Source organism: Tigriopus californicus, chromosome 2, assembly GCF_007210705.1.
Source record: "Tigriopus californicus strain San Diego chromosome 2, Tcal_SD_v2.1, whole genome shotgun sequence".
In the NCBI taxonomy this organism is placed as follows: Eukaryota; Metazoa; Arthropoda; class Copepoda; order Harpacticoida; family Harpacticidae; genus Tigriopus; species Tigriopus californicus.
Genome location: NC_081441.1, coordinates 2,619,506 through 2,645,621, shown reverse-complemented (window position 1 = coordinate 2,645,621; position 26,116 = coordinate 2,619,506). Strand labels below are relative to the sequence as shown.

The 26,116-nt window shown below is 38.6% G+C and overlaps 3 protein-coding genes across 3 annotated transcripts in view; 2 read left to right on the top strand and 1 right to left on the bottom strand.

Moving 5' to 3' along the window:
* The window catches only part of LOC131876831 (uncharacterized), a 38,324-nt gene extending 37,235 nt beyond the window's left edge, over positions 1 to 1,089 (bottom strand). Inside the window, exon 1 of the mRNA XM_059222335.1 lies at positions 1,080 to 1,089. The gene's annotated coding sequence lies outside the window, so the exon portion shown is untranslated. The remainder of the gene's footprint in view (positions 1 to 1,079) is intronic.
* A 3,696-nt stretch (positions 1,090 to 4,785) lies between these two features.
* Positions 4,786 to 7,797, top strand: LOC131876828 (uncharacterized). Its single transcript, XM_059222329.1, has 5 exons — positions 4,786 to 4,908; positions 4,965 to 5,648; positions 5,717 to 6,031; positions 6,485 to 6,761; positions 7,121 to 7,797. The coding sequence occupies exons 1-5, from the start codon at positions 4,814 to 4,816 to the stop codon at positions 7,610 to 7,612; spliced, it is 1,863 nt and encodes a 620-aa protein (XP_059078312.1). The 5' UTR covers positions 4,786 to 4,813; the 3' UTR covers positions 7,613 to 7,797.
* A 1,739-nt stretch (positions 7,798 to 9,536) lies between these two features.
* Positions 9,537 to 15,134, top strand: LOC131876825 (uncharacterized). The gene is made up of 6 exons (XM_059222324.1): positions 9,537 to 9,835; positions 12,668 to 12,795; positions 12,853 to 13,527; positions 13,591 to 13,905; positions 14,009 to 14,291; positions 14,373 to 15,134. The coding sequence occupies exons 2-6, from the start codon at positions 12,689 to 12,691 to the stop codon at positions 14,967 to 14,969; spliced, it is 1,977 nt and encodes a 658-aa protein (XP_059078307.1). The 5' UTR covers positions 9,537 to 9,835; positions 12,668 to 12,688; the 3' UTR covers positions 14,970 to 15,134.
* The last annotated feature ends 10,982 nt before the right edge of the window (positions 15,135 to 26,116 follow it).

The window sequence follows — 26,116 nt, the reverse complement described above, 5'->3', positions numbered from 1 at the left end:
TGTGAACGGGGCTGTCGCCCAGTTGTCCTGCTTGCTTCGGGTCAAAGCAACTCCAAGTCCTTTGTCATAAAATGTTCATAAAATAGGAGATCCAATTTTTAAAGGGGGAGATAAGTCGCTTCCCAGCAACTATCGACCGATTTCTCTCACTTCGAATATTGCGAAGGTCAAATGTGTGCGGCTTTATAGTCTTTTGTTAAGAGATTAATTAAGAGTTCCAGTTCATTTATCCATAAAAGTTATGGTTCATTTAGCATTGTATTTCAATAAAATGTCACAGTATTACTCTTTAACATGCTTAAAAATAACATTTTAGATTAAAAAAAGCTATTTTGGGACTTATTTTTTCTCCTCTAGAATAGTAATTACTCCTGAATTTGAAATGATTTGCTTTTGATTCATCCTATACTTTTCATAACATCCAATTCTTAAAAACATGACTAGTGTGAGAGCGCGGTTTTGCCCTTACCATCCACTCCATAATACGTTTTTGAAGGACGCCTAAACTTTGACTGCCAAGCTTTCCCAAAAAGAGTTTTGAGGGCCAAATCTGTTCTACTTGACAAAGTCATATTTATTCCCTTGGCGGTTTAAAACCGAAGCCATTTATTTTCAAGTCAATTTTGTTGTTGCATTTCACAGAGCTAAGCAATTAGGCAATCAATTTCTCGAGAACTCAGACGCTCTCATAGCACAAGTAATGCTTCATGGAAATCATTTAATGGCTGGTCTTAGAGAAACATACCTCCAATGAACAGCCTTTCAAAGTACAATGATATTTTGGGACAGAGACGAATGAACAAGATTATCTAGAAACCGATCGATCAGACTGTGTTGCCTTCAGTTTCGTCTTGAATGGAAAAGTTAACCCTAACTGGAACTTAAAAGTAGGTCATCAAGAGCTAAAAACCTACCTTTGCTCTGGCTATACCTAGACAGAGAACAACGTAACTCTAAATCTAATCTAAATTTTAAACATATCTTTCTGACTTTTTCAAAAACTTCATCTGGTGCAATATATTGGCACACTTATGTCAAACACTTGCATGAAATACCTGAAATTAAAATGAGTTGTCAACCATAAATTCAATTACATAGTTTTCAAAAAAGGGTCCGGAAAAATAAGCTAGTTTTTAACATAATAGCTTGCTTTGAAGTTAAGATTCTTAGGCTAAATAGCTTTAGTCTAAATATTCGTAAGGAATACGTAGGCTTTGGTAAAAATTTTTTTTTAAGTAGATGTTTTGAACAAAATTCCTGATTATCCTGATTGAACTTAACTCAAGGGCTAGTCAGAGTCGTTGGTGATTCTAATTCGTAGAAATCTAAAGTTAAATTGAATTTAAAGCTTTTCTTGTTCAACTGTTGGGGACTCCATCCATTCCCAGTAAGTACCGATATGCGAAAGTGACAAAAAACACCAAGAGAAACATGGCCAAAGAGCCTTCATCCAAGATCCGAACGTCCTACGATTTGTCACGGAGGAAAAAATCATGAAAATCACCCTTACTGGAGATATCGGTGGAATTTTCGTTTTCTTGCATAGTCACACAAGACCTAAAAATGCTATAAAATGTCACTTAAAACACTAAAGTGAAATCTTTAAAAATGTGTTTTACAATCATCATGCGTACACAAAGTTACGCATTCATTTGAATTCTGAAGACAATGCATACAACAGACAATGTTATAGATTTTGTCGTTTCTTGAAGACTTTGTTGAAACTGATAAAAAATAGCTTCTTTCAGACTTCATTGATATTGGTGAAATTTTCAGTGATCGCTCAACTAAACGTCTTTGTCACTTTTTAATAAATTTTCAAAAATCTGCTCTTTTGAAGATTTTATTTTGTTTATATAAGGTTTTAAGTTAGTTTGAAATTATGCTAGAAAGAGAAAAATAATTGTTCATTTTTGTGATAATGAAAATCGATTTTAATTATTTGGGAAATTATATTAACATATAACCGGGGAATTTTGGGGCTAAAAACGATGAAATTTGGACCACGAAATCCGATATAACAAAGTAGCGATGAAATAGATGATATCATAAATTATATTCAATAGCTAACTAAGTGTGCTCCTAATTTACATGGAATAGGTTTTTGAAAATTTTAGTTCTCATAATGTTTTAAGGTATGTAAGTTTTTTACGTGGGCCAGAATTCCATAGAGCAATAAAATCAAACTTGTGCCCTATTACTTTTTGAGGTAGAAAAATGCCAAGCAATGTTTGGGAATTTCCCTGGAAAATTGATAGGGCTTTTTGAATACTGTGCCAATTGAGTCATCACAACCTGCATCAATTACTATTTTGCCCTCGGGAGTGACCGAAGATTAACCCCGCTTTAGGTGTTAATGCTGAAACTCGTATTATAATTTAAACTTGAACGCGACTAGTAAGTGATTGAACCAAGAGTAGAACAATGGAACAAAGACGCCATACTATTACACCGTAGCTGCTTGCCTGTCATTCCTATAGTTTTAGGCTACACTTCAGAGGTATAAGTAAATGAACGTACACTCTGTGTACATTGTTCAAATACTGTACTTAAGACGTATATTTTCCTAGTCTTGATATTGTGGGACAAAATTACTTCGAAAACTCACCTATTATGAAAAACGACTGATTTCTAATGAATTATTCAGGACTTGTCCGTAATTGTATATAAAATTGTACTCTTGCCTTTGCATTTTTTCCCAAGCAAAATGATCTATTCAACATTAGAGTGCAGCGTTGGGTATTTCAAAAGAGAACGGAAAACCATTAAACGCTAGCCAGGGTTGGTTTGAAAAAGAACCCCGCTAAGGATGAATGGAGCAATATGTTCACTGTGAACGCTGAAGGCCGTTCACTTCAGATCCTGGTCCACAGTGCAGAAGTGCATTGATACCAATGTTGACGTCTTGGAAAGACAAATTTTCTATAAGAATAAAATACTTTGGGGCTAAATCAGATTCTTGGCCATTATCACAAAATAGATTTAACACAATTTTGCATTTGAATAAATGGTGTGAACAAATTTTGGAGTCCAAATTTGGCTTAGGAAATTGAGGCGGGACTATCATAGTTCCGAAATAGTAATATAAAAATGAACCACTTTACAAGAAAGGTTTTTTTTCAGCGAATTTCTATAATCGTCATGAGGGAGACTTTTTTGTCGATTTGCTTTGAAAAGGGTGCCAAGATTCCCTGGGCCAAAGTAAGCAGATTATACAATGGCAATGTGTCTTAATTTCCGTGTACCTTCCTTGGTGTTTCCCCGTTGGAATACGAACCAAATGAGAACGAACCACCCCTGACATAATCGATTTCGAATAACTCATTACTACTGCTCGTTCTTGGGTAATGTTACGGAGAAGAAAATGTAACCTTTTGACGTCATTGTGTCGTTGTTTTGAGACATTGAAGTAGTAGCTGCATGATAATATCAGCACAAATTTGGGGAGGTCATTGGGGCACTTTTCAATACAGAAGAGGTGCTAGAAAAGCAAGATATAACTCTCAATATTAGACAAAAAACTTTTCTAAGGGTTCGAAAGTCTTTTGTAAAAATGAAAAATTCTAAAAATGAAAAACATGTCGAATAACAGCATTTTTCTGGTAAAAAGTAGTTTTTATGCATGTTAATGAGTAAAACTGTGACAGAAAATGCAATGCTACATAAACCATTCCTTTAATGGATAGACGAATTAACACTCTAATTTAATCCTTTAATTGACTACTATTAAGCCTCAAAAGTACGAGTGAGCTCTCAAAATTTGAAGATGACGTCATGTTCCTTTCCTGCTTCAACGTCCCAATACAAAAAAGGTGTCGAAAATGGAATCGTTTTGCCACGGAGGATATCGTGACAGAAACTGCAAGTTATCCAAAAAGTATTGCAAATTTGTTTTAATAAAAGTGTCTAGAGCTGATTAAAAAGAAAATGATGAAATGAAATGCCTACATTAGCGAGCTATATATTTAGAGAGAAAAAAACTGGCGCCTTGAACCTTAGTTAATTATTAAGCAACTCCTATTCTGGCTGTGACGTGCATTGCATTTACTTAAAGCAATTCCTATTAACCAACCATGGTACGTTCATTTCATATGCCAACAACGCATGGAAGACGCCCTGCATTGAAGACAGGGGTCTGCATTTACACTCGAGTAAATGGTTTTGCAACTAAATTCAAATGGAAAGGCAAGAAAATGGCTCAAAATATGTTGCCCTTTTTAACGATGGGAAACTTGGATTACAAAGAAAATGAACGATCAGTTCACCCACAGACAGTATTTTGCGGATTTCTTACGGCAAATGAATTCTCTTTTGACAGCTTTATATCTATACAATAGCTGATATGAAAGCTTCAAAGGGTCCGCCGCTCCGTAAAACCTGTCATTGCTGATGGTGAAGGTCATATTGTGTGAAAAAGTTCTGGACAATGTATCAAATTCCCCTCCTAATTAATGAGTCATTTTGTGACAAAATCTCAATTCGCCAAGGTTTTGGTTCTGCTCCTTGTATTTGATGCGTCTTGAAACCAGTCTCATGTGAAGAAGAAGGCAATTCATTGACTCGATTCCGAACTGCCAATCCTCGACCCAAGCATCCTGCTCCATTTTAGAGCGGTTCATAAGTAGAGCAAGACACTGGACGATAAATGGCCTCCAATGAAAACGCATTTTTACTTTAGCTATGGTTTAATCGACCACCACATGTGCCTAATCCTCTAAGGTATTTCCACTGCGAACGTGAATTATCCCTGCCCTGTACGATTGTTCTGCTCAGGCTTTATGGCATGCAGGAAACTAACAATTATATCCCAAACATGAACAAGTTGGAACAAAGTAAATCTCCTAAGAATTCAAAGTGGTTAGAGTTTTTCGAATTGACCAGCCTTCATGGCTATGGTTATTTATTCAGGTACGTAACATTGGTCTATAATATTCAAATAAATCCAAATGAGTCACATTTTGCAGAGAGAATAAACCCATGAGTCATACGATTGGATGGGTTTGTGTGATCATTGCATCAATGAGTTGTCTTAGCGTCCTCATGTACATGAATATTGACGAGTTTGTTCGCTCATCAGTTTCGTTCAACCTTGAAAGTGCTACAGCTCCTTTATCCGAGGTCTTCTTTCCATCCATGGTGATTTGCAACATGAATAAGTTGAGGAAATCATTCATCTATTCGTTGATCCGAGATCCTGCTTTGTCCAACGTAGAGTACCATGATCTTCTCCGAATCGTGGATCAAGTTTTCATTGAAGGACTCGACCCAAGCACTGATCAGGGCTCTCCCAATGAAGATGCGAACGATACTTTGATCATTGATGCCATATTAAGCTCTCAGGTTTATAACGATCTCTTTGACGAATCTGTCTCTCAAATTTTGAGGACAGATGCCGTTTTGGGCGACATTCCTGTTTCCAGATGGCACTTTCTCTCAACGGCTTCAATCAACAACGAGACAAGAAATGTCTTCAAACGTTCCAGCATGGTTGAACTGGCTGCGCAATTTAGAGATCGTGACATGATAACGCAACTGGATTTTGGGGGATATGGAGCTTTTTATGCTCCTGCGTTACATACGGATATCTCTGAAACTTGTGCATGGCTCACTCCATTTTGGGAGAAGCCAGATGACCCCCTTCTTTTGTCGTAAGTTCTTCAGAGGCTTAGAAAGTGACTCGGCAAGGTTGCGTGATTTGCAATTGCAATCTTTGCAGAACAGTTAGAAAAAACGTGCTCAACGGGGCCAACAACGGATTTCGAATATTATTGGATGCGGAATCTTATGATTATGGATCCAGTCTGACTGGATCAGAAGGGTTTTTCATAGCGATCCTCCACCATTTGGACATCCCCATTATGAAAAACTCAGGGATTCAGATCGAAACTGGTCAATCGGTTCTAATTTCCGTCACGCCCTCTATAATCAACACCACACTGCCTTGCAAAAGACGATTCACCCCGGAGAAACGGCAATGTTATTTTGACGATGAAATACATCTACGACATTTTCCTCCTTCGATTGGTTATCGGTAAAGCAATAATGGAATGCATTGAGGCAGTTTACTAGCCGTAACGCTCACTTTTAGAATGAAAGACCGTTGAATGACAAATGAAATGTTGCAATGGCAAAGCTAATCTCATGTACCGAATATCCCCTCATCTATCATCAATTGAAAACCCTTATTGGATGAACCTAAGCAAACGTGCTTTTATTATGCACTGAAGAAACTAACAATTCAAAAATTATTTTACGAATAACGATCAACAATCTACGGATGAAGGGGCCTAAAATTAACGCTTTAACGGACGTAACATGCAGATGAGATTAATTAGTCCCGGTTGGACCCCAAAAACATAAGGAAACCGTGAACGAAAAATTGACGTCGTTAATTACTGACTTACATATCAAATTAAAATCTTCTCTTATAGGGCAACCTCTGATTGTGCGTTCTATCTATCATTGGAAATAATTCGCCTTTTAGGTATGAAATGTCTAATTGCCTGTTCGAGGCCACACTGCAAAAAGTCGAACAAGACTGTGGCTGTATCTCGGCAAAATACAGATACAACGATCAAACTTATCCAATTTGTGAAGGCGCACAAAAGAAATGCATGAATAAACACATTGATCTTATGGGAACAGAGCGATACATCGATGATCAGGGAGTGGCCAAACTTTGCTTGGCGGCTTGCCAAGATCAGAAACACAGCTTTATGGTCACATCTGCTGGATATGCAAATGCGGAGTCATTTCATTTGGTAAGACCTAACGGAGAAATTTCATTTTGGAACATGCAATTAATTGCTTTATTGAGTACAGAGTAAAGTAAAATAGTGCTACTGGCTTGTTGAGATTTACGTAAAAAGTAATAAATGAACGATATTTTTGAAAATATTGCTGAACTAAATTGTTTTTCTGCCTTTTTGAAAGTAAAATCATTTTGGCTTTTAAGCATATAAGAATATGTGTTAGTTCGTGCTTATGGCACGGATATTTTTTTCTGATTTCCTTATTATGAATTTAAAGTTCAGACGCATTCACAGCCATATTGCACCAGAAAAGCAACGGATTGGGTTTATGAAAAATATATTTCAATCCATTGATTGTTCCATTTCAGAGTCCCGAGTTTTGCTTAGTTTTGAATAAAATTCGAAATTCTTGTGCTGGAGATCGAATTGAGAGTCTGAATGATTGGGACATTGATCTGTGTCCCACCATCCAGTCAAGTGGATCCTGGGATTGTGCAAGTCTGCAAAACAATGAGGCGGAAAACATTACAAATGCCAATCTGAAGAAGATTCATCGCAGTGTAGCTAAATACGCTCAGAGGAACATGGCTCGAGTTAATATCTTCATTGGAGATTCTTACGTCAAAAAGTTCCTCACCGAAGAAAAAATCACAGAGATCAGTTTCGTTGGAAACATCGGGGGACTTATGGGATTGTTCGTGGGTTTTAGTTTTATTAGCGTGGTGGAGTTTTTGTATTACTATCTCGTCGTCGGAAATTGCACATCACGAGTGTGCAAAAGTAAAAGGAGAAAGAGAAAAACGAACATCGAATCCAAGGGCATCAAGATTCATGAGAGCAAAATCGATGCATGGACTTAAGTCTTAGTTTATCTAACCTTGTCTCACCGCTTTGTGACCCTCTTGCATCCATATGTTTAATTGTTCTTTTCGATGTGTCTAGAATTAATTCATATATGAGTTTTAGTCTCTCCATACAAGTCCATCTTCAAAAATATCAGGTTGAACATGAATAGATACTGCTGAAAAAAATGAAGAGGTTGATGCCTAAACTGCACTTTGTCTTTTCAGCTAGAGTCGAAAAATAAAGTTTGAAAAAACATTTAAGTAAAAATATTAAACATTCACCAAGCACTTGTTCCAGTACGAACTTTGCCATGGCAATATTGTTAATATCGTGAAGGGGTGGATTGATTTTAGTCACAACACCTTGTTTTTACCAAGTCGTGAATCTTTACAGCAAAAAAGTTAAGCAAACGAGGCAGTAAGTAGAACGTAGAAATGTGAAATATTTTTTTTGTTGGTGTTTATTCAGGGACTCACAGGGATAAAGCGGGACTAATCAAAATAAAAAGAATGGTAAAATTAAGGTGAGATCCCTAGGTCTTCCCATAAACCAAACGGTTTGTTTTAGTGAGAAGACCTGCTGACTAGTGATGACTGTCCCTAGTGATGGCAGACTTCATCTTTGTCCTTTGTGGGAGCACATCTCCCAATCAGTTCATGGTGCATTGATCCATTTACTCTTTGTAACAGAAGCAAAAGCAAATTGATGGAAGAGAAAAAAGGAGGGGATAGGAAAAATGCAAAAACACTCCGAAAAAGGGCACAAAGGGAAAACAATGTATATAGTCACTGTACTTTGCTGAATGATTATGTTATGTCTTAGTTCTTACCTAAAGTGTGATAGGTAGCCAAAGTTAAAAAGGTTGAAGTGCGCTAGGTTACCGAAAAAAGCCAGAACATGTGCTTTGAATAAATAAAGCTTCCCATGGTCACATTCTACATGATTTTGTTAATAAATATAGCAAAACATTGGTGCACAAGTAATGCATGAACATTTAAAAATGCTCTGGAAAAAGGCAGAGCACTTGCAAAAAAATGTGTTTGAAAGCTGAAGAGACGCATTTTTGGGTGGTTGAGTGAATAAATTGCAAAGAGTGAGAAAGTCAAGCCATTTAGTGACCTTTGAAAAGTCCTTTGAAAAGAAAAGGAGCAAAAATCATTTTTTTCTTCAAGGAAAATAGGATAATGAATTTAAGAACTGGACTTTTTGAGCCTAAAAGGCGAAAACTGCAAAAGTAAAAACAATAAAAACATAGCAAAGGATTGACAAAGATCGGAAAAAGTAAGAAACGGATTTGTTTATTTTGGACAGCCCTGAAAGAACGCGTTGTCCCAAAATTGGACAAACATCAATGAACGATTTTTCTAACATCACAAATAATTGCCCCATTATGTGAACTAGAAATTCCATAAAGCAAAAAAATTAAAGTTGTTCCCTATGACTTTTTGAGGTAGAAAAATGCCAATTTGTGTTTGGGAATTTCTCTGGAAACTTGATAGGCCTTTTTGAACACTATGCAGTACGACTGAGTTTGAAGTTTGGAACATTGATGTTTTCAAATCGTAGCGACGAAAAAAAGGTAAAATAAAAAGCTATTTGAATGAATGCATTTCAATGGTCGTAGACACTTTATTGAACTTGATTTCGTAGTGTAATTGAGTTGGATTGTCATGCAAAAACGACTACGCAAATAAGCTAAGTCGCCTACAATAGGCCACTAAATTAACCACGTGCTTTCAAGTTTTCGATACCCAATGTGCCAAGGATGATGTCAATAAACTAGTGGTTCTAGAGTCAATTTGCTAATGACCGAAGCCTTCATTTCTAATCGATAAAAATCCGGTTTGAGAGACAGCGTATCGTCATTCATGTACAAGACTAATTACTAATTTATTTCACCATTATCGGAAGCAGCTGAAGCAAACTGTCGCCAGTCGTGTTTGAAACACCATCGTGCGGACAGGATAATTTCTGGAACCACCAAACATTGTGCCGTTCGGACGGACCAAGCCATGAATTCTTGCATCAGCCGGAGTCTACGTTAAAAAATGAAGTTCTTTCATGTGTTGTATGCACTTAAATGGGACCAAAATTGGTCCTTGGCCGTGTGGAACTCGTTTGACTTCAAATATATTTTCAAACCTGGAAATCTTGTAAATTCGGGGGCCTTTGTTGCCACCTTCTTATCATAACAAACCAGCTACTTCTGAGGCGAAACATTAATAGCGACCAGTCAGGTAAACAAATTTAAATCTTAAACCATGTTTAAAGATGTTTTACTTGGAACATTGAAGATATGAGAGAGCTCTCGTATTGGGAGAGGTTAGAAAGGTTGGGATTGTACAGTACTCAGAGAAGGTACGAAAGGTATCTGACATTGTACGTTTTCAAAAGCATTCATGAGCTCTGTCCCAACCCAGGATTTAGGGTCATTTGTAGTGACCGTAGAGGCTTAATGTGCGTTTTGAGAGCACCTTCAAGGCCTCGAGAATCCAGGCTTGTTAAAACAATGAAGTCCAACTCTCTTCTTTCTCGGGCTCCTTCATTGTTCAATTTGCTGCCCTCAAATATTCGTAGGGCTTATGTAGGGGTTGATCCAGTAGCAAGATTTAAGTCAGACTTGGACAAGTTTTTGACTAAAATTCCGGATCAACCTTATATTCAAGGATTAGCCAGATCAACCAACTCCAATTCGTTGGTCGATCAAATAATGTATATAAATAAAAGTCAAGTATGATAAATAATCTTCTCGTCTTGAACTGCTGGGATTCCAATCCCAGTAGCGGTAAGGAAGTCCGCAACATAAAAAAAAACATTAATTTTCACAAGAATAAAACACATTATGGAAATCCAAGACTGTTTTCCCCATTACACATAGGACGCTAAAAAAAGAAAAAAAAGATCGTATCATGTTTGTCCTCATAGCTTAAACTAATAAAAGAAAAAAAAATCTGAGTCAAGCAGCCGCAGCATATTAGTCAAGCATCTTTTTCCTTTTGTTACCCATTGTTCGATCCCTGGTAAACCGAGTCCGAGCCTGTTTGTGGCATATTGATAAAAACATTAGTTGCCGCTTTATTAACTTGAATGATCAACTTCCCGGCATTCCCGAGGTTGAGATAAAAGCCATGGATGGATGTGAGAAAATATTTTCATTGGGACACCCGTCATCAGATTAGTGCCCTGTATTAGATGGGAGATCAAGCGAGAGAGCTGCCGCCATCTGCCCTGTAACGAATAAACATGGCAAACACAAAGGAGTCGGCACCAATTTTTGGCAAGAGCATACTAAAATGTGTCAGGTAGCCTAAACATTTAGAGGTGAACTGCACTACATAGGCAAACAATCCTTTCATAAGCGCTTTAAACTAACGCAACTTTCGTCACGGTGATTTTGATTTTGCTATATAAAACGCATAGGAAAACATTGGAACTAAAGTAATTCAGCAATTTTGTACTTTTAGTTAACAAGTAAGCAATGGCATATTTGCCATTTGGCCATGTACTAGAAAAAACATAATCTGGAAAGCGTGAAGCACTTCTGCCAAGCTGAAGAGACGTAATCTTGAAGCGTTTTACAAAAGGCCTGATAATCAAGCCATTCAGGAAAAACATATTTGAAAAGATAAAATATTTTTTGTTAGTGATGTGAATGAATTTTACTTGGACCACCGACCATCAAATTCCGTTATTTTTGACAAAATTGGCTTTGCGTTCTGCCAACCTGAACCCTGACATTTTCATGATTGGCCAACTTTGACTACCAGTAGCTACTCTCTAGTTAATACTCAAACACTTAGAAATAACAAGATATATTCTAGGATTGCTTGCGTGAGTTGTTTATTCGAAGGTAGTTCAGTTAAGACTGATGTTTGCAAAGACACTTTATTTTCGGGTGACCACAAACTTGCAAAAACGTTCAACATATCTGGACTTTCCGTTAGAACATATTGCATGCATCCTTCTTCTTTAATTTTTAATCAAAATCCATGATTCACATTCCATGCCTTGCCGCCAACGCCGTCCATCGCATTATTCATGTGTTTTCGAAGTCCACTTATGTTCTCTGTTAATAGTATAAAATTAACCGTCGTCGGGCATGGTTCTAGCATTTCTTAGAGGTTTGACATGCACTAAAGTGCGGTATGTATTCTTTATTTACCGCATTAAAAGCAGAAACCCACCACGAATTTGCCATAACTTCCAACGTGGGCCTTAGCTATTCCAGTCTTTCTAAATGTGTGTAAAACATCTTGGCTTCGTATACCCAATTATTCTTACAAGTTAATCTTTCAGAAATCAAAATATTATGATTTCGAAAAGTGCCGAAGGTACAACTAACTGGATGGCTTGTGTCAACCAGCTCTGAAAGAACTAACAATGTGACCAATGCCATTGGTTGTTTGCAAGATGAATAATGAATTGGTCTCGTCGCCCTCGGGCTTTTCATAAATGGGCTGGGTTATAAGTGCTTTTGCACACCAAATGTCCAATCCTTTGAAAAAGACCATTTGTAAAGAATATATGTTAGACGAAAAAAGCTGATAGATTGTCTACAAAATGAAACAAAAAGCCTGTGTGGCTCGTTTGATTTCATCCATACTTACTTCGCCGACAAAAGTGACCAGATGTTGGAAGGCAAGGAAGATAGTGTATACCAGAGGACACTTAATGGAAACTTTGTGTGCTTAATTGCCTTTCCATTGAAACCATAACTTGACAATGTCCCCCCAAATAATTCAAACTATACCGTAAAATCAATTTGAAGGCGCAAATATTTGAAAAATACAAAGATTTGATATGAATACAGATTTCGCAAAATAAAAAGTTTCCCTAGAGGAGTTCAGTGTCTGCAAAGAGAACATTAAAACTTTAAGTAGGAGATAGACCATTATCAAACTTTTTTGATTTCTAGTCAATGAAGAAATCGCTTAAAAACTCGAGCCCCAATATGAGAGTCGAGTTGTTAATGCAACCAAGTTCTTGTCAAGGGCCCTTGAAGAAACATAATGTGCATATCGGATTTTGCATTACAACTTGCCTCGAGCATTTATGGATTGTCATTCCAGGTAAAAGTTGACCTGTTTGCGATGTCCAAAATCCGGAGCAAGTTCGAAGAGTATTCAAGTTCAAGGAAACAAAAATGGCTTGAGTTTTGTCGACTCACCAGCCTTCACGGTTACGGCTACTTATTCAGGTACCCTCGCAAATCATTGAAATTTCTATCTAATCCCAACAATAAAACGCTTTCCAGGGAAAATAAGCCTCTCAGTCACACAATTGGATGGGTTATTGTAATCATTGTCTCCTTGATATGTGTTAGTATTCTGTTATATATGAACATTGACGAATTTGTTCGCTCCTCCGTCTCATTCAACCTGGAATCTCCAACAACACCGTTATCCGAAGTCTACTTTCCATCCATCGTCATTTGCAACATGAATAAATTGCGGAAATCTTTCATCTTTTCATTGTTAAGAGACCCCAAATTGTCTCAAATTCCTTACCATGACCTTCTCCGAATCATCGATCAAGTCTTCATTGATGGTCGGACTAACACTACAAATCAAGCCTTGTCCGAAGAAGAAGGGAAAATCATTGACTCTATTCTTCAATCCAGGGTTTATGATGACCTTTTTCAAGAAGTTCTCAGTCAGGCTCTCAAACCGAATGCCAGTTTGGGCAATATTCCCATAGCCAAATGGCATATTCTCAATTTAGTTGATATCAATGAAGACACCATTGCGGAAATCAAACGATCCAGTGTTGTTGAAGCGGCCGCTCAATTCAGGGATGAGGAAATGATCACTCAGGTTGATTTCGCCGGCTATGGTGCTTTTTATGAATCTCGATTTACTACAGACATTTCCGAAACCTGCGTATGGTTTACTCCATTTTGGGAACGACCAAGCGATATGCATTCATTAGAGTGAGTTTCAGGTTTATTTAAAATTTTGATTAGGTTGCGTGAGTTTTCTTTGCATTGTTCCAGGACTGTTAAAAAATCTGTTCGCAATGGGGCTAACAATGGATTTCAAATTTTATTGGATGCCGAGTCCTATGACTATGCCTCGAGTGCAGCTGGAACAGAGGGATTTTCTATTGCTATTCTTCATCAACTGGACATTCCCATAATGAAACACTCGGGGGTTCAAATCGAAACCGGCCAATCCGTTCAGATTGCCGTTACGCCCTCTTTGATTGAAACAACGAATCCTTGTAAAAGAAGGTTTACCCCGGAGAAACGTCAATGTTACTTCAAAGATGAAATCAACCTCCGACATTTTCCTTCAACTCTTGGTTACAGGTAATGGTCACTCAACATCCTTTCGTTAATTCTGAAACCACCCACAGCCAAATGTCGTCTGATTTGACCCCATGAGAATCTTTGTATTTCATTCTGTGTCTAGATATGAAATGTCCAATTGTCTTTACGAGGCTACACTGCAAAAGGTTGAGCGAGAGTGCGGTTGTACCTCAGCACAATTCCGGTATGAACATATTCAGCCCCAGTATCCATCTTGTGAAGCGGCCAACAAGAAATGTATGAATGATCTGATTGATCTCATGGGAACAGAAAGAACCATTGATGATGAAGGAGTCAACAAGCCTTGTTTAGCAGCTTGTGAAGACCAGAAGCACAGTTTGATGGTCACATCGGCTGGGTATCCAAATGCCGAATCATTTTATTTGGTAAGATACCCATTCGAATTATTTGGTCCTCTACACATGTATTATCTGTGAACGTCGGCATGATTTTCATTTTTGTTTCAGTGTCCAGATTTTTGTCTTGTTTTGAGGAAGCTCCGAAAATCATGTACTGGAGATCGGATTGAGAGCTTAGAAGAATGGGACGAGGAGTTATGTTCCATCATAGAGTCCAGTGGATCCTTGGGTTGTGAGAGTCTCCAAAATAATAAGGCCACGAATATAAGTAAAGCCAATCTAGGGAAAATTCGCCGCAGTGTGGCGTATTACGCTAAGCGAAATATGGCCAGAGTAAATATCTTCATCCGAGATCCGTATGTCCAAAGATTTCTCACAGAAGAAAAAATCACAGAGATCAGCTTTGTTGGGAACATTGGAGGACTCTTGGGACTGTTCGTGGGTTTCAGCTTTATTAGTGGGGTTGAATTCTTATATTATTTCTTTGTGGTCGGAAACTGCACCCGACGAATGTGGAAGGGCTCCGAGAAACACGTGGAACCAGATAAAGTAATCAATCAAAAGGATACAATTGGTCAATGGACAGATTTTCCTCCATTGGGCAAAATGGAGTCACACACCAGCTCGGCTCAAAGTATTCATGTTTTGTTTAACAACCGCCCAAAGCTGATACAAGTCAAGGACATAATTCCATTTGATAAATAAAAATAAAAATAATAAAATCATGCCACCAGTGTCAATTTTGTCTTCTTGTTTTAAATCGGGTAAACAGAACGATTCACTGATCCAAAAAAGAACTTGCCACAATGGTGAATTGGCACATAGGAAGCCCCACTACAAAACAAAGTCCAATTCATCAAAGGGTTAAAGGAGAATTGATGGAGCTTACGTGAGTTTTCAAAGGTCAGGCTGTCCATCAATATCCAACTACACTTATGGGATTCAAGTTTGGTAACACATCAAATCTTAAACAACCCCTGGATATGACGAGGTAGACGGACGATCTTTTTAATGATTCAATATGATGTTCAGTATTTTTGCTTTCTAACGGTTTCGTAACACACCTCAATCTAATTGATTCATTTTGTGACACAGCCTTGACGACATGGCTTGCACCAAGTTCCATATATGAAAGAATATTGGTATTGCAACGGTTCGTATTTGATATATTCTTTTACATTTACGATTGGACTAATAAAACTCATTCAGTGCGGAGTTGATTTTCAGAGCAGGCTTGGATCCAGCCAATTGTCAAAGTAACATATTATCCTCTGTGGTTGTTGGTAATGTTAATTTAGTGCTTTCACAGGTTATGGTGAGTCTACAAAAGAAACATTTTGTCAATAAGTTTGCCAAATAATTTCGGAAATGTTTGGTATTTGACAAACAAGTCTTCTGTGAGGCGCCTACAAGTGAAATTACCCGATCAAAATAGTTTGACAAATATTTTGATTTCGATTTCTAATCAGGTAAACTTATAACAAAAGGTTTTGCAGGGCTTTGCGTTACCTCCTGATCTGATGCATTCCCGCTGAGAGAGTGCTCAATGAATTCAATCATCTTATTCAAGTACTCAATTAGGGGGTAACGCAAAACTGAAACGTCTTCTAGCTAGGTTTCAGAGAGCTTTCCTCTCCCCTACTACCGAACTCGATGGTCTACACGAGAAACATTTTGTCACAAAGTTTGCCTAACAATTTCGAAAATATTTGGTATTTGACAAACAACTCTTCTCTGAGCCGTCTAGTCAGATGAACTTGCAAGTGATCGTATCATTTCTCAATGGGTCTTGAATTCTATCAATATTTTTGTTATGCACAGTAAATAAGATGATAGTTTAATGAACATAAGGAAAACTGAGGAATGAAAGTTGAAAAAAAACCTATGGGCACTATCATGACGCGAATGTTTTGCTTTCCAAAAAGGTCCTTTATTTTGCCAATTTCATTCTGCCAGTTCATATGTTGGCTGAAACCGATTACTACTTGAAGGCATGTTTTGCCTCTTTCTATGAACTTTACCATAAGCCACCTGATGATTCACTTGTAATAACATTTTTGTTTTCAAAAGGTTTTCGAAATTAATTTTGACTATAAATCATAAACCAACTATTTGGAAACGAATACCCAGCCTATTTTCCTACTCATTATAGCCGTCACTGAAGGGACAGCAATTCTCCTATAATATCACAAGCTATTAAATAGCCAAGTACGGGTCGAAATATGACAACCATATATAGTCCAAAGGTCATTTAAGAAACGTAAAGACAATAATATAGTAAGATCATTAAACATAATTAAGATAATTTGGATATATGTACACAGGTAACATTACAGATGGCAATGACTAAATAGAGTTTAGTTTTATAGAACAAATAAGGACCCGCCCACAAGAATAGACGCCATTTGACAAGGAAGATGATTGCCATGGGTCGCATTAAGGTAATGATGAGTTATTGAGAAGGACTCGATCCGTTGAGATCCGACTGATCTGGCTTTCATGGCTAAAAATTGGCGGGCGGGAAAAGGACGGGAGAATGTAAAAAAGTGATGGCTGGTCTTAGGGCTTGGGTCTCAAGGGTGTAGCGGATCGATCAAGGCCGTGTGTGCCAACCGAGGGCTGAATGGCGCCAAATAACAGTTGGCCAAGTATGTGTATAGGCCGATGATTCCGTTGTCTCTGATGATATGATTCAACTTCAATCAAATCAGTCTTCGGACGAGGTCAAGGAATCCATAATGGTCGTTAAAAAGTGAACTTTGAAATGACAGCTGTCAAGCTGCTTTGCATACTGTAGCGTTATTCATGGAGGCGTTAGAGCAAAGTTCAGGGCACAAGTCTCTCATCATCTCTCATGGACCTGTCTGGGGCCGATTTGGCAGTTTGCCTCCAATTATTGAATGATTAATTTATGTACAAACGGGTTAGATAATACGATTTTGGATTTAAATTATCTTTAGGAAACAAGTATTAGTGTGGGATGCTTTTATTAATCATGGAGTCCAGTTTCGTTTTTGCTTGTTGCGCAAGTATGAATGCCACATGGATTTATGCCTACATTCAGGCTCTGTTTGTGTGTTTAGAGATCGGTTGAGCCCTTTCCAACCCAGCCCAGCTAAAACTATTGCATTGAACCATTATTGCTTAAGTTCTTTTCTTGTGGGGGTCAGATGAATGGATCTTACAATTTGACATACACCAACTTGCCCTCCTAGATCAATTCCCAACACTTAGTTTCTCATAAAATCAATTTAATGGATAAACGGTTTCTGTGGATTCGAACCCGCGACATTTTTTATTCCAACCAAGAAAATCTTCAAAAGTTACAATGCGCCACGTCTTGCACGAAAGGCAACCAACGCAATCTCTAGTGTATGCAAGCTGCCGAACTGTCATCTCAGAGTTCATTTCTTAACCACCATAGGAATCCATCCAGCTTTGGGTTGGCTCGCTCAAGTCATGCTCATGGGACAAATGTAAATGAAGGGGGCCGGGTCCATGGCCAGGCTGAGCCCGAGGACAGGCCTGGGTGGGTGGGTTCAATGGGATTGAGGCTTCAATTGTCTGGACGGGAGAAGATGAATTCGGGTTCCGGAGATGGGTGTTGATCGATCATCAACCATCGTCGATGGGAGATGGGAGTGTGACTACCAAATTAAGTGAGAGTTGGATGAGATCTGATAACTTTGTTCATTGATTGACAATTCCAGGCCCCTTTGTATTCTTGGGTTAGGGGTGGGTGTCCTCCTGTGCCAAAATAAACCACAATCAATTCATTTTTCTTTACTATAAATCATCATGGATCGAGTGAATTAAGGTTTATAATGGCTGCAAATGGACACCTTAGTTCGAATGTCTGGTGAGGATGCTGTCGTCCAGGAAACATTTTCTATTTAACAAACAATCTTTGAACATGTTCAAAGATAGAAATATTTGTGATGTGGCTGACAATGTTTGTGATATGCCCAACTATGTTTGTGAAATGGTTAATTAACACACCATTACTAGTACACCAGGAGAGCCTGAAAAGTTCTATGGTCGTTACATGTCTTCCATTCTTGGGTCAGCTGCCACTCTCGCGACATGTAGCTGGTTTAAGTAAAAACGTTGCCAGACTGTTTCTCTTCCAAGTACAGTCGGAGTAATCTAATGAAATATTATACCAATATAATCTTATGAAAAACTGGATTCAGAAAAGATTTAGAAAGTAACAATCTGAAATGCCATATCCATAAATCAGCTTGTCTTCAAGTAAAATTTGGCAGTGTCCTTGAAGAAAATATTCAATGATCCGTGTCATAATAGAATTCTTTCTTATACAGTGCATCAGTCCAAAATCTGTTTTGGAAACGTTTTAGTTCTACTGATTGTTTATATTTTTGAAGTAGAGCCACTTGTCGAACCTCGCGCGTCACTGAATCCAGGGTCCCCAATGGGGACCAAATCATTAACCATGGGAGGCTGTAACTAAGGCTGCCAATTTACTTTTTTCTTTGCCATATGACAGTACTGGTGGAATGTTGGAAACCTGTTGCCTCAAAAACTAACCCTGCTTTTCCTTTCATCAAACCAGGGTTGCTGTTTGCTCAGACTTAACATTTTACGCGGCAATGTAATTGCTCAGTGCCTCACTTTTCTAGTTTTTCGGCAACCTTGATTTTGAAAATGTCTTTGATCCCATCACTAGTATTTTCACCATTGGCAACTTGGTGACTTAAATTGAGTTGGTGGACGCATACAAATCTCTAATGGAAAAGATTCCCATTGCAACCAGTTTTTCGCTCTTGCGTTTATGAAAAGGAAATCCAAGGGATTGAGCAAATTTCGAATCAGTGTTGTTTTTGGTTGAAGAAAGTCATCTATTTCCAACTTTGGACTTTGTGCCTTGAACATTGACTGAACATTGTACAAAGTTATTGCAAATCCTAAAAGTGTTTCATCATTGGCCAAATGGCTTCAGAGCATATTTGGATTTAAGATAAGTTTAAATCATAAGATGAACTGCAGAGACCATAACAATGAGTGTTGGCTTCACATTTTAATACCCTTGACCAAGGACGGCTCTACCCTGAACACATAGTCACCCTAAAAATTAACAACTGCGAGACATTGAAAGCCCTAAATTTGAAGCAAACGTGCTCTGGTCCTGTGAAATCAGAAATGAAATGCGCTTATAAATCATTGTGTGTGACCACCACTCAATGACCCGCCCTTGGGTTGACCGCAATACCATTTTGTCAAACCATTTCAAGAAGTTGGCCAACCTGACCTGTCCCCTCACACTGAATTAGAGCCATTGAAGATATCAAATCCAATATCCTCTGATTGTTTGTTCTATGCTTAAAAACATTGTGTCACAAGATCCAGATAGGACTCAAAACTGAAGAGAAAGGTATGTATGATCTTTCATTCGTGACCACCACTCAATGACCCGCCCTTGGGTTGACCGCAATACCATTTTGTCAAACCATTTGAAGAAGTTGGCCAACCTGACCTGTCCCCTCACACTGAATTAGAGCCATTGAAGATATCAAATCCAATATCCTCTGATTGTTTGTTCTATGCTTAAAAACATTGTGTCACAAGATCCAGATAGGACTCAAAACTGAAGAGAAAGGTATGTATGATCTTTCATTCGTGACAAAGTGTCCCCAACTGTGACCCAAGCAGCCTTATATTTGCAGGCCAGAGACTGCCCATCCTTATTTCCCAGGACTTGGCCATCCAAAGACCAAAGCCCTGTCATCAAGACTTGTGAATGCAAGCAACCTAGGGAGCTTGATATGGATTCATTAAAGCTAAGAAAGAGGTTGACTAGCCTGAACTAATTGTTGGAAAGTGTTGTCACTTACTCTCCTATGTGATAACAGATATGACTGACAAGCCAAGTTTGTTTGCTCTCAGGTCACTGACCAAGATGAATCATTTCATTGGCCATCAGTCCCCACATTGTCAATGGCATTCATGATACCCAGAGAGAGCATTAAGAGTTTCTACAAATGTTGCAAAGAGCCAGTCGGAATTTCAACTCTATCCCCAGACGGCCATCACCAACCTGTTTCCAACTTGAGACCCCAACTAGTGGACCAATACTCCTATTTTCTTTTAATTAAGGTGAAGTGTTTGTAATTAGGCCTTGGGAACCCATTCTATATTTTGAGCCTAAACTGTAAAGTTGTTGGCCTGCGTGGTGACCTGGCCTATAACCACATCAATCATAATGTTCTTCAAAAAAAGTGGAAGAAATGAAGAAAACCAAGAAATGATCAGTTTACCCTTGATACATATTGAATTCATATGAATGATGGGTGTGAAGTTTGTATTGTTTGGTCTTTTGATTATGAAATGCATTTGAAAAAGACATTGAGTTACCTCTATTTAAATGTATCTGATATATTTCTGTCAGCACATTTTTTTTTAATTCTTCAAGTTTGCCATCCTTCAGAATTAATGAGGTGCAAAGGCTTTGCAACAAAAATCTTCTAACCACACAATTTTATCTCATTATTCTGAAGGGCTCGTAGTTGTTATGACCATATAAACTATAAATTATGACACTTCTTAGATTATATCTTTTATGGCTGAAGGGTGCATACCTGCCAAAAGCAACTAGATTTCGGTTCAAGTAATTACCATGAATAGAATGGTGGTAAAAAGGGAGGAATCAAACATTATAACAATGTAGCACATTGCCTATTTTACATTTCTGGGTATTTTATACATTATACACCCAGTTTGATAACAACATATCACCAGACTAGGTGATGAAAATAACATTAGTCATAAACGTTATTGATCTGAATTCCAAGGTTTTAACAAAACTCACATGTTTTTTGACCTAATGAAGAGCAAGTGCACATTGCTCTTTCGTTTTCTGCCCTCTGGGCACAGTCCACCTCCATGTCTAGAGAACTCCTTGCCTTGACCATAAACCACTGAAAATTATGGACGTACCTCGACAAAGACTAGTGATGGGGATCAAATTGATAATCACGGGAGGTTGCGACCAGGGCTACCAATGTACATTTTAATGGCCTATGACATTACTGACGGAATCTCTGAAACCCATTAGTCATTGTCAAGAAGTAACCCTGATTTCTCTTTAGTCAAACCAGGGTTGCCTTTGTGTTCAAACCTAAGTGTTTACGTTGCGATGGAATGGGCGGGTGCTTTCGCTATCCACGTTTTCTGGCAACCTTGAATTTGAAATTTGATTTGATCCCATCACACAGTAGGATTCTAGGCATAAGAAGGTACATACGATGCTTACAACGAAATTGACACCTCGGAAGTTGCTATGCATATCAACTACTTGTCAAAAAAGTTCAACATGCTCTACTTTTCAAAAAATATTTTTGTAAGCATTTGGCTTAATGACCTCATTTTATTCTAATCCTTAAAATTGCCAGGTTTTCGAAAAGTGGTCAGTAGACCAATTCATCATAATCGATTACGACATAAAGCAAAATGTTTGACAAAGGCCAACGGTGTACGGCTTTTATACTAAATATGTTATATCTTACGAAACAAAAATGTTAACCTGATCTATATAATTCTGTCAAGCTTTTGGGTGTATTGCATGATGAACAAGCATTCAAAGAGTCGGCAGGTCATTTGCTTAATATGTCTCGACCAAGTCACAAACTTCGGGGCTGTAATAAAAGAAGGCAGCCAACTTCACCGAACCATTCAAGAGTTGATCATCAACAGATACCGGGTGGACGATCCCCGACTTCCAAATGGGTTGTGCTCAAGCTGCTCAAGCTGCCGGAGAAAAGTTCAGAAGCTTGGAAGAATGGATTTCTCTCCCATGTTTCCTAAACTCCCCAACTATTCTTCAATGATGAACTTCAAGCCCCTTCGTTCATGCTCAGGAAGCACTTGCAATTGCTTCATATGTGTCCAAGCCACAAGCAGAGTTTTATTTGGGAAGAGGAAAACCCTTACAAAGATGGCCAAATCAGGGCAATTTGCAAGAAAGGTAGCCAAACAAGATCTTGGTGTTCCTAAATGTGATTCAGTGGTTGGGCGCTTTGCTTGCAAACTTTGCATGATCTGTTTCCTAAAGATAAACCCAGGCTCCAATCATCATTGCAATGTGGCCAATGTCGTCACCAATTTGAAAACGTTGGTCCCAAGTGGCGTGCTTCAAATTGCAGCTCAAGACCATGCTAGCAAGAACTTGGCCGCTATTAATCCTTCATTCAATGGCGGCAGTACCAATATCACCACAATCCAATAGGCAACTTCAGGTCGTGGAGCAACATGGGTCAAATTAGATCAAGATCTGAAGAAGGCGCTAAATTGGAAGCGTAGCATGGTTGGTATCAAATATCTGGACAACATTTGTGTTGAAGCTGAAATGTCATGTAACAAAATAAAAATCGTTGCTCAACATCTCCGCAAATCCGCTCAAGTTGAGCCCCACTTTGCCAAGCATCTTGTTTAAGAGAACAACAAATATCAAGACTTTTTCCGAGCTATGGATCTGGTGATGGATCAAGATCATTCAATTATAGCGGTAATTTGCACAAACGCCCATGATTTCCTGATCTCAATCCTTGAAGAGCAAAAAGTGAGGAAAGAAGATGTACTTCTGCGCCTGTCAATTGATGAGGGCAAAGGATTTTTAAAGATCACGTCATCCTTGGTACTCCTTAACAAAACAATGGCTCATTTCAAGTCCGAAGGAGTTGAGCGGACTCAAATATTAGCTTTAAGTCCTAGCAAGGAATCATACGACACAATTAAGATGTTATTGGACCAACTTGATTTAAAGTCAGTTCTGGATGAGTTTCCTTACTTGGCCCTGGCCCAAGATCTTAAGTGCATCAACACATGCCCGGGTATAGGATCCCATGCAAGCACATTTCCCTGTGCCTTTTGGCATTGGGAAAATGGAAAGTGAGAAGGAAAAAAGCAAGAACAAAGTGTGGGTTCAATTAGATCCGAACTTGAGCGATTCCAGGCAAACAAGACAGCAAAAAAATGCTATAGTGTGCAACGTCGACCATTGATATTCATGGAAAACAGTTCGAACGATAAAATATTAGACTTGGTTTCATTACCGTTCCTTCACAGTCTACTTGGAATTGTGAATAAAACGTACCAGTCCTTAGTAAAGGACTTTCATCTGGCAAAAGAGTGGCCGAAAGCCTTGTCTATTCGTCTGGAGCACTACCACGGAGGTTCTTTTGAGGGCAATGAGTCAAAAAAGTTGTTGGATAACCTTCATATTCTTCAAAATATTGTAAACCGTCATGGCTATCGAAATATGGTGCAATGTTATGTCAATGTTTTTGAAAGCTTCAAACTCATTATCGATTTGATTTACGATCCTCCAATTGACCTCAAGGCTCTGGGTACCTCCATCTAACACTTCAAAGAGGCCTGGAAGGTCACCAAGATGAATTTGACAACCAAGGCCATCGTCATAGACCACTTGTTAAGTTTCTGCCATCAACGAGCCAATATCAGCATGGCTGTTTATAGTGAACAGTTGCATGAAGCCGTTCAACATGAATTTGACAAAACCTGGGCAAGATATTTGGTGAAGGAAACTTGCAACCCTCGCTAAAAGAATGCTCTCCTTCATGCTGTCCTAGATTTCAGTGGACAACACGCCAAACAATTCAATTCACGGCAGACTGCATTAACAGGATCCAGTGCACCATGTTCAATTATACCGTTTCCCTCATGATCAGAATCAATTCTTTGTTCTTTCTATTTACCTTCATGCAATCAGTGTTACCCAAAACCTTAAATACAGTTCATTTATTTGTTACATCAGAAGCGAGGGTGAGTCATTTGTAGGGAGATAATTTTACATAGAAACACTGTACGCCTCCAAAACGGTGTCTTCTTTTTTCATGTCAATGAAGTTACATGGTTATTCTACGATAATTATTCGATCGGCAGAGATCATAAGGGCGGACCCAACGAATTGGTTGATGTGATGGAGTAGGTTGAATAGAAATTGAGCGCAACTCCATTCCATCCATTAAGAATGAAAACATTTGAGTTTTCAGATTCAGCTTGTTAATCAAAACATATCTGGCATTTAGACGGTCCACATCTCGCAAGCCTGTAAGGTTGAAATTTGCTAAGGTGTAAATGCCAAATGATTGAAAAATAATATTTTTTTTAAAGGTACAGCAACTTAACATTTCGTCAGCAAAAAGATGATACGTAGACAAACTTCTAAGGTCAAATGAATTTCGTTGTAAGCATCGTATATACCTTCTTGTGCCTAGAATTCCACCGTGATCACTAACAAAGACTTGGCATGGCAAGAAGCCAATTCAGCCGCAATTACCTTTAGGCTGGCTGTAGAGGCTTTGGTCCGATTTGTTATCCAAGATGTCAGGGCTGCCAGGCATATGTTGAAAACTTTGTTTTCTTGAGCTTCAAGAAAGCTCTGGACAGGGCGAACCTACAGTATGACAAGACTAATGGTGCAGCCCTGATGAATAATCTTGATCATCGAGATACGTCCATAATTTTCAGTGGTCTATGCCTTGACTCATCTGTGTTCAGCCTTAGCTACTTGGTAATACGTCGTACTTCCAGTCCATAGTGTTTATTGCGACGGAAACTCAAGCACTACCTAACGGGCATACCGAGTGTGTAGGGGTGAAAAATTGATAGTAGAAAACAGAAGAAAAAAGGAGGGGCTCACTGAGACAAGCGGCGTGTCCGAGGATACAAATTTACATTGAACATCTCAAGTGTACACTTAGATCCGTTAATTTAAGTCCTTTTGTAAAGACGCGAACATTTTCGCTCTCGCAGATTTGTGGGGCTGAGCTTGTTCCATGGTTTCAGCACTCGTATGGCAAAGCACCACTCTCGGATCACGAAACGAATAAACGGGATCCTCATTTCAGGCGGGGCTCGTAGAGTGCGAACACCAGGCACTTGGTCATCCCTGTCATCCCACAGTCTGTTCAGGCTTTTGCTGTACCCTTGACATATATGCACTGATTGCCCCTCTGGATGCAATGAACACAATCTCTCGCTCGGCCTGCCGTCTGTCTGATGAAGGTTGTCCCCATGTAATGATATTTCCACTTCGTTTTCGACACCATCCACAGTCTCGAAAATGATCACAGTTTCTCCCAGTTAAGGTGTTAAACCAACAATTCTTGTTGGAATTCAAATACGTAAAGGAGGTTGGACTCGGCTAGCCAGGATCGAACCATGGGTAGCATGATAGAAAGCGGACGCTTAACTAAAAAAGAACTTGCGGCTTTTAACCTCATACTGAAAGGGATATTTGTGAACAAGAAAGAAGATGTTTTGACAACCGTTGTGTGCTTAAATCTTTTTAGAAACTTTGACATCTGAGTTGTAAGTTCATGCTTAATATTCCTAGGACTCAGCAAGTCCGATTTGACCGACCAAAATTTAGACTATTTTGGTGCCTGGCAAATGTTCAACCTCCAAGCAAACAAAGGCTGTTAATTTGTTTTTGATTGGCATGATATTTCATTTTGCTTTCAAGGTCCGTAAATAGATTCAAATAGGCCTCGCTCTTAAGAGGTAAAAACTCATCCAAATTAGCATTGTCATTTTGAATTATTTGAACCGTCATTCATAAAAATGTTTCAAGGGGCTTCTTGCATTACGTCACCAGAAAAAATAGTGAGGTCATGATTCCAGGATATTTTCCGGTTTTCAATGTGACCTTTTTTATTTTTAATCATTATCTTATTGGATTTTCGCACCCCACTTTTTGATTAGTGGATATTTAGAGCGTATCAAAATTAACAACGCTTAGCTAGCCGTTCCAATGGTTTACTTTATACTTTTATACTTTACTTAACACTACTTTCTAGCTTACATAATCCATC